Source organism: Siniperca chuatsi, linkage group LG13 (assembly GCF_020085105.1).
Source record: "Siniperca chuatsi isolate FFG_IHB_CAS linkage group LG13, ASM2008510v1, whole genome shotgun sequence".
In the NCBI taxonomy this organism is placed as follows: Eukaryota; Metazoa; Chordata; class Actinopteri; order Centrarchiformes; family Sinipercidae; genus Siniperca; species Siniperca chuatsi.
The window spans coordinates 19,057,279-19,073,538 of record NC_058054.1 but is presented as its reverse complement, the minus strand read 5'-3'; the positions used below and the strand labels follow the sequence as shown (position 1 = coordinate 19,073,538).

The 16,260-nt window shown below is 42.3% G+C and overlaps 1 protein-coding gene across 1 annotated transcript in view; it reads right to left on the bottom strand.

The window, feature by feature from the left end:
* Positions 1 to 13,271, bottom strand: part of kcnn1a (potassium intermediate/small conductance calcium-activated channel, subfamily N, member 1a) — a 58,038-nt gene extending 44,767 nt beyond the window's left edge. Inside the window, exons 1-2 of the mRNA XM_044220262.1 lie at positions 13,208 to 13,271; positions 5,583 to 7,093 (exon numbers count right to left, since the gene is read on the bottom strand). Coding sequence (XP_044076197.1) covers positions 5,583 to 7,093; positions 13,208 to 13,256 — 1,560 coding nt within the window. The 5' untranslated portion in view covers positions 13,257 to 13,271. The remainder of the gene's footprint in view (positions 1 to 5,582; positions 7,094 to 13,207) is intronic.
* Between the last annotated feature and the right edge of the window lie 2,989 nt (positions 13,272 to 16,260).

Genomic DNA, 16,260 nt, shown 5'->3' with positions numbered 1-16,260 from the left:
GAGCAAGAGCGCAGCGCAGCACTTAAACAGAGCCGACAAAAAAAATAGGGAAAACAGCTATCAATTATTAAAAAAGCTTCAAGTTCATACTTACTGCCTGTGTGTTGCCAGCTGCAGCTGAAACTAAGAGGCTCTCACAGCTCACACCTACCTCTCTTCATGCAACTGTTATCAGCGATCTACAGCAGTGCCACTCCTTCGTCATAAACAGAGGATGTGAACTAGGATCTGCCCCTTGTCTGACATTTAATTTTTCAGCAGGCTGTGTTTATTTTCAAGGTGTTGGCTGCCCTCGCAGACTCGAATGCAGAAGGCAGTGGAAACATGGACAGCTAATGAGAGAAAAACAAACGCAGGTCCTGTAACAACAGCGGAGAGATGACCGATAGAGAAAGTTTAAATCAACATAATGTTTCTCCTGGCATAAGCCAAAGTAAATCATAACACTGTAAGCAGATCTTTCAACATCAATTGTTCCAAGCCCCAGCGTTCAACGTTACCTCAGCGATATTACAAAGCCAACACAAACACACACACACACTGGTCGAATAAAGTACTTTTTAAAAGCGAGCAGGCAGCCCAATTACCTCAGCATTTTCCTTCATTTAGACAAGAGGAAAGCTAAAAAAAAAAGTGCTCTGGTAGGATTCACTTATAATAAATGATCTCAGTTATAAGAAAAACTGAACACTGAAAGAGAAACAGGAGAAAACAAGACACTTTAAATGGATAAAAGCAGCGACACTGGAAATATTCAAATAAAAAAGGAATAAGAAGTGTTAATTTGTCTTTCTTTATAGGAAATATTTACACTTATGTTGTGGTTCATGTTTCTGGGGAACAAAATCATTCACTTTCTACTTTCAGAGCTGTAAACACACAACCAGCACTAAACCCGACCCCACTAAATCCTCCAGTCAGCGTCAAAGAGACACTAAGTTGGTTGCAAGTGCCACTTTGATATATACTGTGTTGACCTTTGCTAGATCATATAGGGTGATTATACGCGTGTTGGACTGCAGTTTGGCAGGATCTGCACAAAAGGCTTTAATGTAATAGCTTTCCTCCTCTTTCAAGCCATCCATTCTGCAATGACACATACAACCTTATGTTCTCCAGAAAGGTGGGCTGGCACTCGCCTGACACACACAGCTACAGCAGAGCAGCTTACAGGCCCGGTGCACCCAACAATCATGGGTGATGTGACAGGAGAAGAGGGAGACGGCACCAGGCTGTGAATATTTTTATTTATTGTTTTTACTTTTAACCCTGGATCTAATTTCTACATTTGCTTTTTCTTTTAACGGCTAATTTTATTGAACTTTGAAACGATAGATAACTAGTAAATGGTGAACATGCAGCAAAGATTTGTTGTCTTCTAAATAATCTGAAATGATTTGTTGATCAATCAATTAGTTAGTCAATCAACAGAAAATGAATGGGCAACTGCTTTGATAATCAATTAATTTAAGTCAGCAGAAATATCTCCAGTTACAGCTACACAACTGTGAGAATTTGGTCTTTTTCTTTTTCTTCTGTGAAAGTAAATTGATTACAAGCTATTTGAAGACATCAACTCAGGCTTAGGGAAATTGTAACAAATATTATTCACTATATACTGACATTTTACAAACCAAACAATTAATCCATTTATAGAGAAAATAATCAGCAGATTAATTGATAATGAAAGTAATTGTTAGTTGCAGCCTGAGCTAAGTAACAATCAGAGACATTTTTTATCATTCCATGCCTGCTAACATGTTTTCTGATCAAATTTGTAGTGCTGAAACCATTAGTCAATTAATCAATTAGTCAGTTCACAAAATTTAATCATTTAAGTCATTTACCAAAGAAACATTCTGTGGTTCAAATATGAGGATTTGCTACTTACTTTGCTACTAAAACTGAACTGAACTGTTGGTGTTTTTGCAAAAAAAAAACAATCTGAAGATGGGCTCTGGGAAGTGGTAATGAATATTTTAAACTATTTTCTATTTATCTGACAATTTATAAAACTGTCAAGATTAAGGGATTAATTGAACAGTTTGATGTTTCAATCTTCTCATCTAACTCTCTGCAAAAAAGCAAGTGACTGTATTTCCCAAAATGTCAAACTATTCCTTGATTTGTACAAATAATCAGCAGATTATTCGATACTGAAAAGAGTTGTTAGCTAAAATATTGGTCCATTTTGTGATCGAGAACGCAACAGGAAGGATTCTCCACAAATCACCCATACTGTCAAGGGACAGAAGTCACATAAACAATACGTCAAGGGAAAAAAAGACAGTGTACTTCCTTCTGTTGGTGGATTTCTTGCCTTCTCATTTTGAACTTTGCATGCATTTTATTCATTTTCAGAATTCAGAAAAACCCTGTTGATTTCTGGCCGTGGATGGCACCAAATCTGACAAACTGTACAGTGATTAATCACAGGTTTCTACTCAACACAACGTCCGTGTATCCTTAAAAATCTGCGTTGTTAAATGAGAGCAACTCCACCAGTGTTTATGTACTACAGAGTCCCTGCAGGAGATATCACCATAGCAGTAAGTGGCAGGCATTAGAGTACTTACACAGCCTATCACAATAGAAGCAGCAACGCACCTTTCAAAGCACAATGTTATTGAGGCAGTACACAATATCGTACTACCTGCCATCAGTTCAGTGGGCTAGCTATTGAGTTTCAGGGTGTGCTGCAGGATACTGTAATTGTATCCACTTTATCAGGCTTGTTCTGTCTTAAGTGTTTTGTTTAAGGGACTTCAAATGGGGAGCGATGGCAGGGGCTGCCTCATTGAGGGCGAGTCAATAAGATGTAACCACGATCCCACAAATATCCGTGAATAGATAAGCGTGTCTAGCCGTATCAAAATACTTGGCACGCTCGGATCTAAGTGGAAAAGGCAGAGTCTGTCATGGGAGTACTTTTTTTTCTTTCAGATTTCCAGTTTCATTATTGAAAGTGGATTATGTAATAAATAAATGAATAAATATCTTGTTTACAGTGGAAATTACGTGCTGGAAAGCTGCAAAACAAAAGACAGAGAATTATGATACTAAAGTCATATTGCCAATGTGATTATTTTTAAGAGTGCAAAAAGTTGTCTTGGAGATCCCTGTTGCCAATAACTTCTTCATATTGCTACTTGCTACTTCATCTTGCTACAGTGCCTGAGGATATTGTGGTCATGACTGGTATAAAAATGCATGCAAAAAAATCTTCCAGTATCATAATCACAATGGATTAAAAAGACATAACAGTCCTACAGCGTGTTAAAATCCCAGCTGCTTTAAACAGTAATGAGTATTCACTTTGTAATGACGTTTTACACTATAATTAGTACAAGATGGGCTTTCGTTCTCTAGTATACAGTAATAATGGTGTCACAACATCCTTACACAAGCTTAACAGATCACATTTTATAGTGGTAAATGGATGCATATCATAGATTTTTTTCATTTTTCGTTACTTTATTGGTGATTCACATTAAGGACCGAACTAATTTAAGGTGATATCTGGTGCACAATATCTGTAGCCATTAACTTGATGCCTCTACGATGCAAGGCACGCAGCAGATTAGAAGAAAATGAAGTCCTGGGATGTACTGGTATACTTCTCATATCATGTTATAACATTACCTTTAGGTATTTGGACACCAAGTGGCAGACCCTGTATTAACATGGAAATATATGTCTGATCAATATCATTTAACTAGAAGAATAAGTTCCACTCTTCTTAATTCGACTCACGTCACCTTCTCTCTCAGCAAAACACCCTTTGATTTTAACTTGAAACAGGATGGTGGCAACTTCGAGAAAAAAAAGTATACTTTCCCTTCAGTCATTTGGTCATTTCAGTGTTTTGCTGATGCTCCAAAATTGAGCCAAGTTCAGAACAGTCATGTCAAGGTGGTTCGATGTACCACCTTTTGCTACTGGTGCCAGCTCAGCCTCTGAAAACAGCTGCAGCATTTTAGAAAGGAGTCTGACGCTCTTATTTAGATGCTGCACCCTCATCAGTGCCTCCTTTTATTTTCTCTTTCCTATCCTGTGATATAAAAACTTCCAATCGACTGCACCTGGAGTAAATGCTGGGGGAGGAAAAACAAAAACAATGGTTGGGACTAAACTGAGCTCTTCTGAAAATAAAACCAAAATGTACATTGGTTCAAACGTTCATATGTCCATTTGTAAGACCAATACTTAGCCGTGTTTCATCAACCAGATTTCTCAGGAGAGATGACTGGTGGTAAAAAAAAAAAAAAAAAGTGTGAGGTGTTAGCATCTAGATTCAACAACAATGTACTTTAGCATCTTGTAGTTTGATTTAGCTTTTTCTGATTTACCTTTCTCTGTAAGATCTAAACTGTACCAAAGCAAAAGAAAGAACATTCAACTCACTCATTAATCGATAAAATATTGAACAAACGTGCATTACAATCTTTCATGCTCAAAACCACTTTCCCAGATCACTTGTTGTCATTTTAAGGCTGAGTGGATAGTAACACGTACACTGCCAGTTAATCTACAGCTTTTAATCATTAGAAATGGATTTTACATCATTTGAATCAAACTGCTTTTAATTGTTCTTCTTCTTTCTGCCTTTCTTTTTTCTTTTTTAACACATACAGGCTGACACACACACACACACACCTTCCCACTTGTTACTGCCACCATATTGTAACTTATTTTGCCTGACATTATCTCCTCAATATGTTTTCATCCATGTTGCCACTCAGAATCTCTTATCTAATCAACATGCATGATTTTCTTGTCATTTGTTTGGCCATATCTATTAAGTCCTATGAGGTTGATGTCTTTCCTTCTCTTTTTATCACGCATATTATACAGCATATAATAGTCATATTACACTGTGTAGTATGGCGTAGTATTGGGCTAAGCAGAACATACAGCACATACTACAGTATAAAGTGAGTTTGGAAGTATGTTGAATACCCTGCCAGGAGCTGCTCACACTGACAGGTGCAGGCCTAACGATATAAAGCCAACCATTGTGTCACAATGGTGTCTGGAAGCCAAAATATTAAAATTCCCCCGCTCAGATGCCCCACTGTTCTGTGGAAACAACAAACGCTTTGTTTCTAATTTGGCTGCCATGGAGCGTCATTTGAATATCACCAAAAACAACACTGCAACATGGAACAGGTGTGTGTGCGCGTGAGTGTGTGTTCGCGGTCGCGTTTGTGCGTGCGTGCGCATGCTTGTGTAACCAAATGAAACAGATAACAGACTAGATCAGAAATATCACGCACTGGGTTACATTTACTGTACTGTTACATCGGTGCTTTTGGAAAAGCTGCCTAACATTGAATGACGATTCAAATGCCCACCCCCCCTTAACATATATATATATACACACACACACACACACCCACACACACACACACACACACACAGACACCACGCGTGTGCACATCATACACATAGGCGAATGTGCTCTATCAAAATCATATGACAGGCGTGGTCGTTGAGTGAAAACGTTCAGGCCAGTTTGTTTTTGTCATTAGAGGCTAATTACATCCGATGTTGCAGGAGAAAATGTGAAAAATGTAGCCTACCTTATGGAGGTCGATGCGTATCCTCTCCTCTCCTTTATGCGGGCTCTCTGGCCACAGGTGATAGCTCGAGCCGTAGTTGGGGCTGTCTTTGCTGCTGTTGCTCACAGTCGCAGACGAGTTCCCCGCGTATGCCTGTTGTGTTGCCGGCGGGGTTACGCGGGAGTCGCGGCTGTGTGGCTGCGCCTGATCGCCTTGCGCGGAGATCCTCCCAGACTTATTGCGGTCTTGTTCACAGTGCTGCGGACGCTGGGGACAGAGCCCCAACGCGCCTTGCTGCTGCTGCTGCTGCTGCTGCTGCCGCTGTTGCTGCTGCTCTTGCTGTTGCAGCAGTGGAGCCTGGTGAGTCCTACATAGCTCTCCTGAGCCGCTGGCGCAGTAGTTGATAGGCAAGCTGCTCCCCACCAGTAGCTGTTGCTGCGCTCGTAATTGTGGGATCTGTTGCTGCTGCTGCAGGTCCTGAGTCTGAGACTCAAATGCTCTCCTGTTAGCCTCGGTTGACTCACATACATTTAAAGAGCGCCCTTTCTGCGAGTTTGCACGGATTCCTTCAGGGGAGGGGTCCCTCTGTTGGAGTCTTAAATGACTGTGCTGTTGATGCTGTTGATGCTGCTGCTGCTGCTGCAACAACTGCCTGTGGTCTCGGTGCCCTCCTGCTCCTCCTCCTCCCCTGCAGCGTTCCACGATGCTTGCCTGTTGGTAATTATTGGCACTCCTTCGGAGACGATCCCCCCTTTTAGATTCCCGGGAAAACAACAGAGAGGAGGAGGACGACGTTGGTGGCGGTGGTAAAGGCGGCGGAAAAGGTGGGGAGGGCTGCGGTGGGAGAGGACCGACAGGATGGTGCTGATTTTGAGAAAGGCTCGCCTCCTGCTCGGAAAAACTGCAGTGGCAGCTTGGAAAAACAGGCTGCTTCTCCGACTGCGGCGGCGGCTGCTGCTGCTGCTGAGAACCGTCCGGGGCCCAGGGATCCTGCTGCAGGTGCGCCGGCTGCCCGGTGCTGGGTTCACCGCCTCGGTGTGAAGGTCGCTGGGCGGTGTCGTAGCTCGCCAGAGGTAGAGGGTCGCCGCTGTGAACAGGTCTCCGAGAGGGCTGGCTCAGACAGGGGAGCTCCTGGAGGCTCTGGCGGTGAGCGGCGGCGGTTGAAGTGCGGTCTCGGTGGTGAGAAGTGGGCGGGGGCGGCAGGCTGAAAACAGGAGCGACTGGTTCTGGGCTCTGCTTGCTGCTTCCTTGCTTTTCGTCGGGGATTTGGTGCTGATGGACAGCTCCCGCGTACCGATGCCGCATCCCCTTGATCGCCTCGTCTCGCTGTGGTTGCTCCTTTGCCTTGCAGAGCTCCGACACCCGTTCATTGCGATCAGTCCCAGCAGAATAGGACCGACTTGTATCATTGGTAGGTTTGACCAGGACCTGCCTTAAAACGTCACTGTACAGCCAAAACACCGCCTTCGACTGAATATCGGTCCATTGGCTGCTATGCGCACAGGTTGCAGGGGATCGATCACTCCTTAAGGCTGTTAGGATATTACAAGAATGGGATTATCGAGATGTAGAAAGGTGTTCAAATCCTGCTCGCATGATCGGTCATCTTAATCCACTATGGACCCAATAGATCGACTTTATCAATGTTGCCATAACCACCCTGCATAATCAGAAATCACTTTTACTGCTACGTCACCCAAACAGATCCATAGGCCTGCCAAACATTATGCTTGGCTTAGATATATCCTGAACGTCACCATAGTTTATGATCAACTCTGATTATTACCTTCCCTGCTACTCTGATGTCCATAAAGTGGACTCATGATTTAAAAATCATGAGAGGAGCAGTATACACACTCTTGAGATCTATTTCCAAAACACATTTCCACTTGTTGGCCCATAGAAAAGCATAAAAGAAACCGGCCTGTAACGATTACCTCATGCCATACAGCCTGAGTCTTGCAGTCTGGTATTTAATAATTTAGCAGAATATGCCTGGTTTTGTATTACCAGGCAGAAATATTTAGAATGGGAGCTGCATGCATGCAGAACCTGCAGTCGGCCCGTAGCCTGCTGTGTGTATGTGTGTGTGAGCCGCTGCTTGCTGCTGTAGCATGCTCTCAGTATAACAAAGTAAAGGCTTTACTGTCACAGCAGTCAGGAAACTGGCTGGATGGAGACAGAGAGAGACTGGGTGCAGACGGTGCTGTCCTTGGTGCTGAAGGAGTTGGGACGTGTATCACTAAAATAGCCTCTGTGGTGGTGTCAAGTAGCCAGAGGATGGACAACTGTCTATCAGATGTCGGGTAGAAATTTCTCACAGATGTAAGGATTATTAATTTGGTGACACAGAACTTGGATTAAGGGATATAAAACAATACTCACATGCAAATATTTACAGTCAGAAAGTTACTGGTGGCTCTTATCATTTTTATTGTGAATACTGGCCATGTAGTCATTCCTTCCTAGCACGACTTCACTGTAACAGATGGGGAGCAAAATCCACTCCATAGTCCTCCCTCTGTTTCCCCGGACAGTGTTTCCTTGCTGAGCTGTAGTGGAGGGATAGTAACATAAAGAGGGAGTTTTGCACTAAAAAGACTTTTCTAAGAATATACCTCCTTTATTTAGCAAACTCAGACTGCTGAAGCCTCAAAGTCTGTTGCTTCAGATCATCATGTGGTGGTTTTCTAAGTAAGTGAACTTTATGTCTATAGCACCTTTAAAAAACGTTCTTCACATAAAATATATCATGAAATACAACAAGAATCTCAGTGAATGGTCATACATAGAGAAATGAAAAGAACAACATAAAACTATTGGAGCAATAAGTTATAAAAAAGCCAGCCTATACAGGTAGGTTTTTAAAAGCTTTTTAAAATATGGCACAGACTCAGCTGATGGGGTCTTGGGTCTTGGTGCAGAAATACAGTATAAAACCATTTTGTAACCATGCCTAGAATAAGATCCAGGTGAGGTGAGGGTGCTTCCAGCTTCTTTGGTCCTTCACTGTAGAACAAACTGCCTGAGATCTATCACAACTACGTCCATTTTCAAACTCAAACTGGAAACTTTTCTCAAGTTTATGATTGGTTACTGTATATTTGTGGTGTGGATGTGGGGTTTACCGCTGGGTGGGATATTTTGTTCCTTGTATTTTTTTTTTGTTGTTGTTGTTACATTTTCTTGTATTTGTTTTTCTATATTCTTTTGTACATGTTACTTGTTGCTGTATGCATTTGAACGTAAAGCACATGCCTTTAGAATACATCCTTGCACTGAACAAGGACTGCAGATTTTGTCCTCCATCTCTTACAGTGGAGGTGTCACTTCATAGCCAGTATGGAGAGGAGGAATCATTACAACCAACGCTTATAATGTACACATCGGCATGTGAGTATTGTATCAAGGTATTCTGAACGTTTTCCATCCTTGTTAAATATAAGCATAAACAATACAAAAACACCATTTTAGTGCAAGAGAGAGAAGTTGAGGCTGAGCCAAAGAGACAGGAGGGGATAGAGATGGAGAGGGAGCCAACTTTTACATCATACATTAGCCATTCTTAATAAGTAATAATCCTTTCCTTAAAGCTGGTTCAGCCATTTGGAGTTTTGATGGCTCTAAAGACTGCATCAGTGGCACACTTTGCCTAACCACTGGAAGAAAGCTGAGGTCCACTCTGTTTTATAGCTACATGAAGTACTGCAGGAATTAGAAGAGGAGCTCTGGCCAGGGCTGCATTAGAAACCTGATCATTTTCATTAAGTAATTGGTCGCTGTGACCTGTGTGAGTTCCTTGGCAAGATGGAGTTTCATTTGCTAGTTTGGGAAGCAATGTTACTGCTTCCACATGAATAATTAAATAAACTTTACAACTCCTGGACACACACAAACACTCATTCACCAACCGGCTATTAAACGCCAAAGCCCACATTTTCTCTCTGTCTTGCTTTTTCCCCCTCTCCGCCTCCCTCTCTCTCTCTCTCTTTGCCTTACACACACCCACAACCATAACGACACTACAATATTTCAGTCAAACAGCCTCTTTCTAGCAAAAGCTGCCACCAGAATTTAGTGCCTCTTGGATGTGTCCCATGCAGCCGTCAAACTTGGCCGGTCCAGCCGTGTTAAAGCATGTTGTGTGTCCCTGCCTTGTTGGATCCAGGAGGGAGAAGCAGCGGAAGATCTGTGACACTAAAATGGTAGAGGAGGAAACATGGAGGAGGCCAGTGGCTGCAGCACGTAACATAGGAAGTAGATAAGAAGCCTGTAATTACAGAGAAAGCGAAATCCAACCAGGGCGAAGCAGAGAGATCTGTTAGTATTCTTGTGTGTGTGAGAGAGAGAGAGAAACTGATAGCGTGCACTGTGTGTGTGTGTGTGTGTGTGTGTGTGTGTGTGAAAGAGAGAAACCGGACCGAGAGGGAGAGATATCTAAAAAGAGCAGGTGCGCCAACACAGAATAGATCAAAAGAGTTACATTGAAAAGAAGAGGAAGATGTGTTGTACTGTGAAGTGAACCAAAAATAATTACACACAGGTACAGAGATTAGCCTATTATCTTAACACAGAATCATCTATCTGAAAGATAAGTCATATGTGTTTTTATAATTGCTGTTCTTACAGATATTTGTATTCCTCTGTGTGGTATTTCTTGGCATCTTACTGTATATTGTGTAATGTGTCCACCAGGTTTGTAGTCCATTTAATCCAAATTGAGGATCTAAGGACAGAGGGTGGCATATGTTGTACAGATTTTAAAGCCCTCTGAGACAAATCTATGATCTTGGGCTCTATAAACAAAATTGACTTTGGTATCGTCGCTGTCTTTTGAAAAGCAAGTATTTCCAAAACATCAACTCTTAAGGAGCTACGAAAAACATCCCTGTTTTCAGCTTTGTGACAGTAATTTGTTCAGATAACCCATTTTTAAATGGTTTATTTTGCATTAGAAGTCTCAACCCATAAAAGAACACTTTCTTTAGTTTATCTGAAAAATTCAAAATCTCCAAACTTGAAGATACATGCTTTTCACTGGACAGCAACATTACGATACAGTACTTTTGCTCATTTATATTTTAAAATGGTGTTATACTGTAATATCATGGCTTTGAGAGGGCAAATTAGTCTACAAATACAAGTTAATATTTACTGCCGAATTTCTGCAGCGGTGAAACCAACCGCTGTTCTGAAGTCTGAAACATACAATAGAAAGAAAGACAAGGAAGAAAGAAAGTAAAAAAGTGTAGTGAGGACTTTGCTAAAAAGACACGGCAGAGGTTTTCAAGAACACTTCCTCTTGGCCCCGAGTGCGTCATGTGTGATAGCTGTGTGTAAGGCAGCCATCTTGAATTAGTCTGTCAATTCACTGCATGTCATGGCTATGGCTGTCATCGCACTCAACTATGACTAACTGGAGTGATGCCTCAAGGGTACGGAGTTGTGGTGCTGCAGGAGCGACAGCAGGCCTTGATACAGCGTTATGACTGGTGAATAATGTCACACATATTCAGCTGGACTGATGCGTCTGGCTTGCGTGAACACTGACATGCCCCGCACATGATAAACAACCCGCGATCCTAGAGATAAGAGACGAGTCGTGACTCAACCCGGGCTGCGGCCTTATCGAACACTCGGTGCAGCCAGTGGGAGATGATACTGAAGGCATGCTTGAGACAGCGTGTCTGGAAGATACATGCTGCCAGCCACAGCGGCGGCGGCAGGGCCCTGCGCCCTATTGTGGAATTCATCTCTGACAGCTAAGATCATTAGTTAGATTTGCTCAGGCTACTCAAATGACTAAGCAACTTTGCCATCATTCAGGAAGAGGCAGGTACAGAGAGTCATTGTTAAATATCAGCTGACATGTTAGCATCCCGAAGTCCCATAAATGAGTGGAAAAGCCTGCGCAAGGCGGACAACTGTGATGAAGTGTTCTCTATTACCGCCACAAGCAAAGCCAAGGTGCAGGGAATGATAAAGTGGCCCACGCAGGCAGCAGCTGTAACGCACAGGCATGCCAGGTAACATCCGAGATGAGATGAGATGAGATCCTATTGAAGGAATAAGGGGATACTCAAGAAGCATCCTGGGTAATCCTGACACACAGCCACAAGTTTAGAGGAGCAGAAGGGTGAGTGTTCTCATCCATCTCAGAGGATGAACAAGAGGGCAATTAGTCACCTTAGTCCACACAAAACGCCTCCTACCACACACATACTCAAATACCACCACCGTTATATGGCTGTTTCCTCTTCGGCACGCTAAAGAGGAGGCTATCACACCACAGCTCTATTAATTTACTGTAATATTAGATTTGCTCTGGTTTTTAATTATGAGATTATGAATGACAATACGAGGCAAATCTTATTGTCAGTGGCAGTTATTTCCACAAGAATGACAAAAATATTTAGCAAGAAGAAAACTGTAGTCAAAAATAAAAATTCAAGAGTTATGGACAGATTTAAAGCTTCTTCAAAGATTTGTTTTTCATTTGACAGCTCCCACTTTCATTTAACTCGTTTATCTATATCTGAGACGTTATCTCACTAGCTTTAAAACGTTATACGTCATGCTCTGTCCTACCTCTAATCAAGGTGCAGCAGTGTTAATGCAGCAATGACAGGAGTGTCTCTGGGCTTTGTCTGCTGCTGGTTGTACATGACATCTTCTTGCTACGCCACAACAAACACCTGCCTTGTTTTCTCTGGCATGGCCTTGGCACAAGCATTGGACCATCAACCTCTGTTCACAGAACACAATGATGTCACTGCATAAACTGGAGCAGTTGATGATGAGGGGAAATGAAGAGGACAAAGAGAAAGAGAAAAAAACAGGGCAAGGTCCATTTTTAATGCAGTCTGGTGTGTGTGTGTGTGTGTGTGTTCAAAACATGTGCCTCAGGGTGTGTGCTTGTGCGCCCGTGTGCACATGTGAACACGTGTGCATACCTGTGTGGGCGGATGGGACCAGCGTTTGACAAGAGAGGCTCAGTTTGCCCAGTTGTAAAATATGGTGATGAGAGATAAAGAGAGGAGAACGCTCATCACTAATGCAAAGGTTCAAAGACTCGGTGCCCATCTCATCATCAGAGCCACAACAGACACAAAGGAGATGACCAACTGACCCCCCATATTCACCACCAGCAGGCAGAGATGGACTGCACACTCCTCCATAAAAAGCATGTCTTAAGAAAGATCCTTTAGAAGCCGTTTCAAGAAGACCACACACTTAAATGTCTCTCCTACTATTGATCACCCTACGCCATCTGCACAAGGACGAAACATTTGAAACACTGTACACACGGGCAACCTTATTATCAGACTGATCTAATACAGGGAATATCCCTTTATATTCCACACTGTACCGCAGTATCACAGAAATGGTCCATTTCTGCTTCCTCAAGGTGTAGCTATGTCAGATAAGAAAATTCATCCATGCAAAAGAAAAGTCATGCACTAGTGCTGTTAGGTGTGAAAATGCAAATGAAGTGGGATATAAAGGTTATTAGCTACAGATATTAGACCCTGCAATTGCAATTTCATCATGCAATCTTTTCACACCCCTCTTTTTTAACTAATACTGAGAGAAAAAAGAATGAACTGCTAGGAAAGGCAATGAGGAAAGGAAAGGAAGGCACATACCTTTTATCTGATGAAGGTTGCACAGACTCTCTCCTTGCAGAAGACACATCAACGATCATTATAAATGACAGCAAGAAAATCAATAGTCTCCTACTAAGAATAGGGGCTCTCCCAGTCATTGCAGTCTCCTGTCTGCAAATACACGCTCTGGATTTCTGCAAGCACATGCTCAGCTTATTGTTAGAGCTATTGGCTGCTCCCGCTTATTTCCTTCGTGTATTTTTACCCTGTCCTCCACCTGTTTGTGCTCTGATAAAACCGGGTCTCAGCTAAGTCCTTTTTTATTTTTGTTTCATTTACTGATTTGTTTATTTTTTCCTTGAGTCCGCAGTGAAATCTCATTCCCACCTCTGTCATGAAATGAATTACAGGAGGGGCGTTTAATATGATTTACAGGAGATCGATACGATTTGGACTTTTATCAATTCAAGTGGATAAAATAAAATCTGACACGGTGTGGGTGTCCAGGAAGAAAAAAAAACGCTGATGGGAGCTGTGACAAATCAAGAAAAGCACTGGAAGGGGGTTTTATGACCTTGTGTGCGCTGACGTGTCTTCCCCCCACCCCCTGAATTGATGCGGGGATTCCTGATGCTATTTTTAGCCTCTTGGTCGTGGAGAGCCGTGCGTGGGTGGAGGAGAGAGAAGAGAAGCAGGAGGAGGAGGAGGAAGAGGAGCAGCAGGGGGATGAAGAGGGGGAGATAGATGGAAGAGAGGGAAGAGAAGAGAGAGAGGAGAGGAGAAAGAGGAGGAGGGATTTGTAACTGGGGGGGTTCCCATGCGGACTTCAACTGCAGCATATCAACACAAAGCTCCCCGCTGTGAGGGCTTTGAATCGTGACCAGACAGCCAGGAAAAACAGAAAAGGGGAGCGCCGTGTCTCCACGCAGGACGGTACTGCTTTCTTTCATTTAGGATTATTTTTTTACACCAGTCTTAAATTACTTTGAAAAAGAAGGATGGTGGAGAAATTAAAATCACGCAGAATTATATGAGTGTATAATTATATTGTGGCAAATGAGAGGGATATGAGGATGCTGAGTGCTCAGTAATGAACCTACAGTAATAAACCGGTGTTTTCACAGCTATTGTTACTAATGCAGCAGGCCTACATGTCATAGCTTTGTCATTTAAATGTATGTATGTGGACCTATTACGTTCAAACCCATTTAATGACATATCTCTTTGGTAATATAATATTTATTTGTCTGTAGAGGTCTGTGCTCCTTAAAACTGAATTTAAACAGTCTATAGACATGCACACCTGATGGTGTTTTCCCCACCTGTCTATAATACTATAATGCTTGTGCATACCATTTTTCAAGATTTATTGAAGTTTTTAGGTCTATTCTTCTAATCCTATAATAGCTGAACAGTGTCTCCCATGGTGTCGAATAATTTATGTCCATTTTTCGTTCACAAAGGCCACCAATGACCACGATAAATAGCCTCAACACTTACATTTCTTTACAGCATGTACCCCATTCAAATTGAGTCACACAATTAGCCGCACAGACTGAAATCAGGAGGAAAGTAGCTTGGCATATGGGGAGAGGTTTTATTATTTATCACCAGCGGACTATTTTTTGCTCATGCTGCCATGTTGGCGTCGAGGGTTTCCGGGCACATGGATGGCAGGTTTCCCCGTCACCCGCAGGTCACACGGCGGGGGGAGACCCAGGCATCGCCACCGCAGCAACAACAAAAAAATAAATAAATAAAAAGGAGGGAAAGAAACGGAGGCATCAGAGAGGACTCATCCAGCTGGTTGCATTATTCACTCACGCACTCCATTAGAGACGTATAATTACTGAGAGAAACATGAGCAGCCAAACTGCCGCAGAGGGGGCGTGGGCCTATATACAGTGTGTATATATATATAGTGGTCCATGTGATGAAGAAAAGCTAAATTATAAAGAAGATAGAACCTTAAAGCTGGTTCACGATTAAAGCCGCAGGCCACCAGACAAAAGCGCACGTATGACCGCATAACAGTTGATGAGAACAGGATATTACTGCGCCGAATAAAAATAGAACCCCTCATACAAATGTAGTTTAGAGCAAACAAGTTATTGCTTAATAACATCCGGTAATAATGTCCAATAAATGTGTTCAATAAACATCCAATAACAGGGTGGAAGAATACTTTATAATACCTAACGATTATCACTAATTGAAACTTGAACATCTTCAGGCAGGTTCTCCTCTCCTTGCTTGTTGGTATATTAGGTAGACTTTAAGTATACATTTATGAATTTATTTATTGTCTTTGGATGCATATGACAGCTCACTTAGAAACAATAAACAGGCCTACACATTGTATCTTCTGTTTCACCATCATTGCATCATTTACACAATTGCTTAAATTTCAAGTTAATTTCTTTGAATTTTAAAGGGTTATGGTAGGGGTAATATAGCTCATCAAGTGCTTTGATAGCACACAGTGAAGTGGCAACCTTTTCTGGTTATAAACAGATACCTTGCTGTATTTCTATAAAATAATTAGCCCTCACTTCTGGGAATGAGCAACCTCCAGGAGCAATGAACAATCAAGTTCTCACCACAGTGAATTTAGGCCAACATTGGTGTGAAAAACATAGCTGGAAGGATCTTGAAAAATACACTTAATTGTGCTCTTTCCCCTCCTAAATAGGAAAAGAACAAGAGCAAGGGAGGGATAAAGCAAAACACAAAGTGAAAAGACAAAAATTGAGAACAATGGAGGAGTCTGAAGCAGTAAAGGATGAACATAGGGTTGTCTGATTGAGTGGGAGGCATGGGAGAGAGAGGGGAAGGAGAGAGATAGAGTGCATTAGTAATGATTGGAGGGGAGCGATAGAAAGAGTGTATACTAGATGGGGGTAAACTCAGATGTTCTAGATGATAATGCTGCCTTGTGTCCTAATGAAAAAACCCAGATGTTATCTGGCTTCTGGAAAATGCTGGACCTCTTCTCTCCCTCCCTCCCCCCTCTCTCTTCTTGGTGGGGAGTAAAGCCATTTCCTCTGGTCTTGAAGGGCCCTAATTGGCTAAACACAGTGGGGGATTTTAGC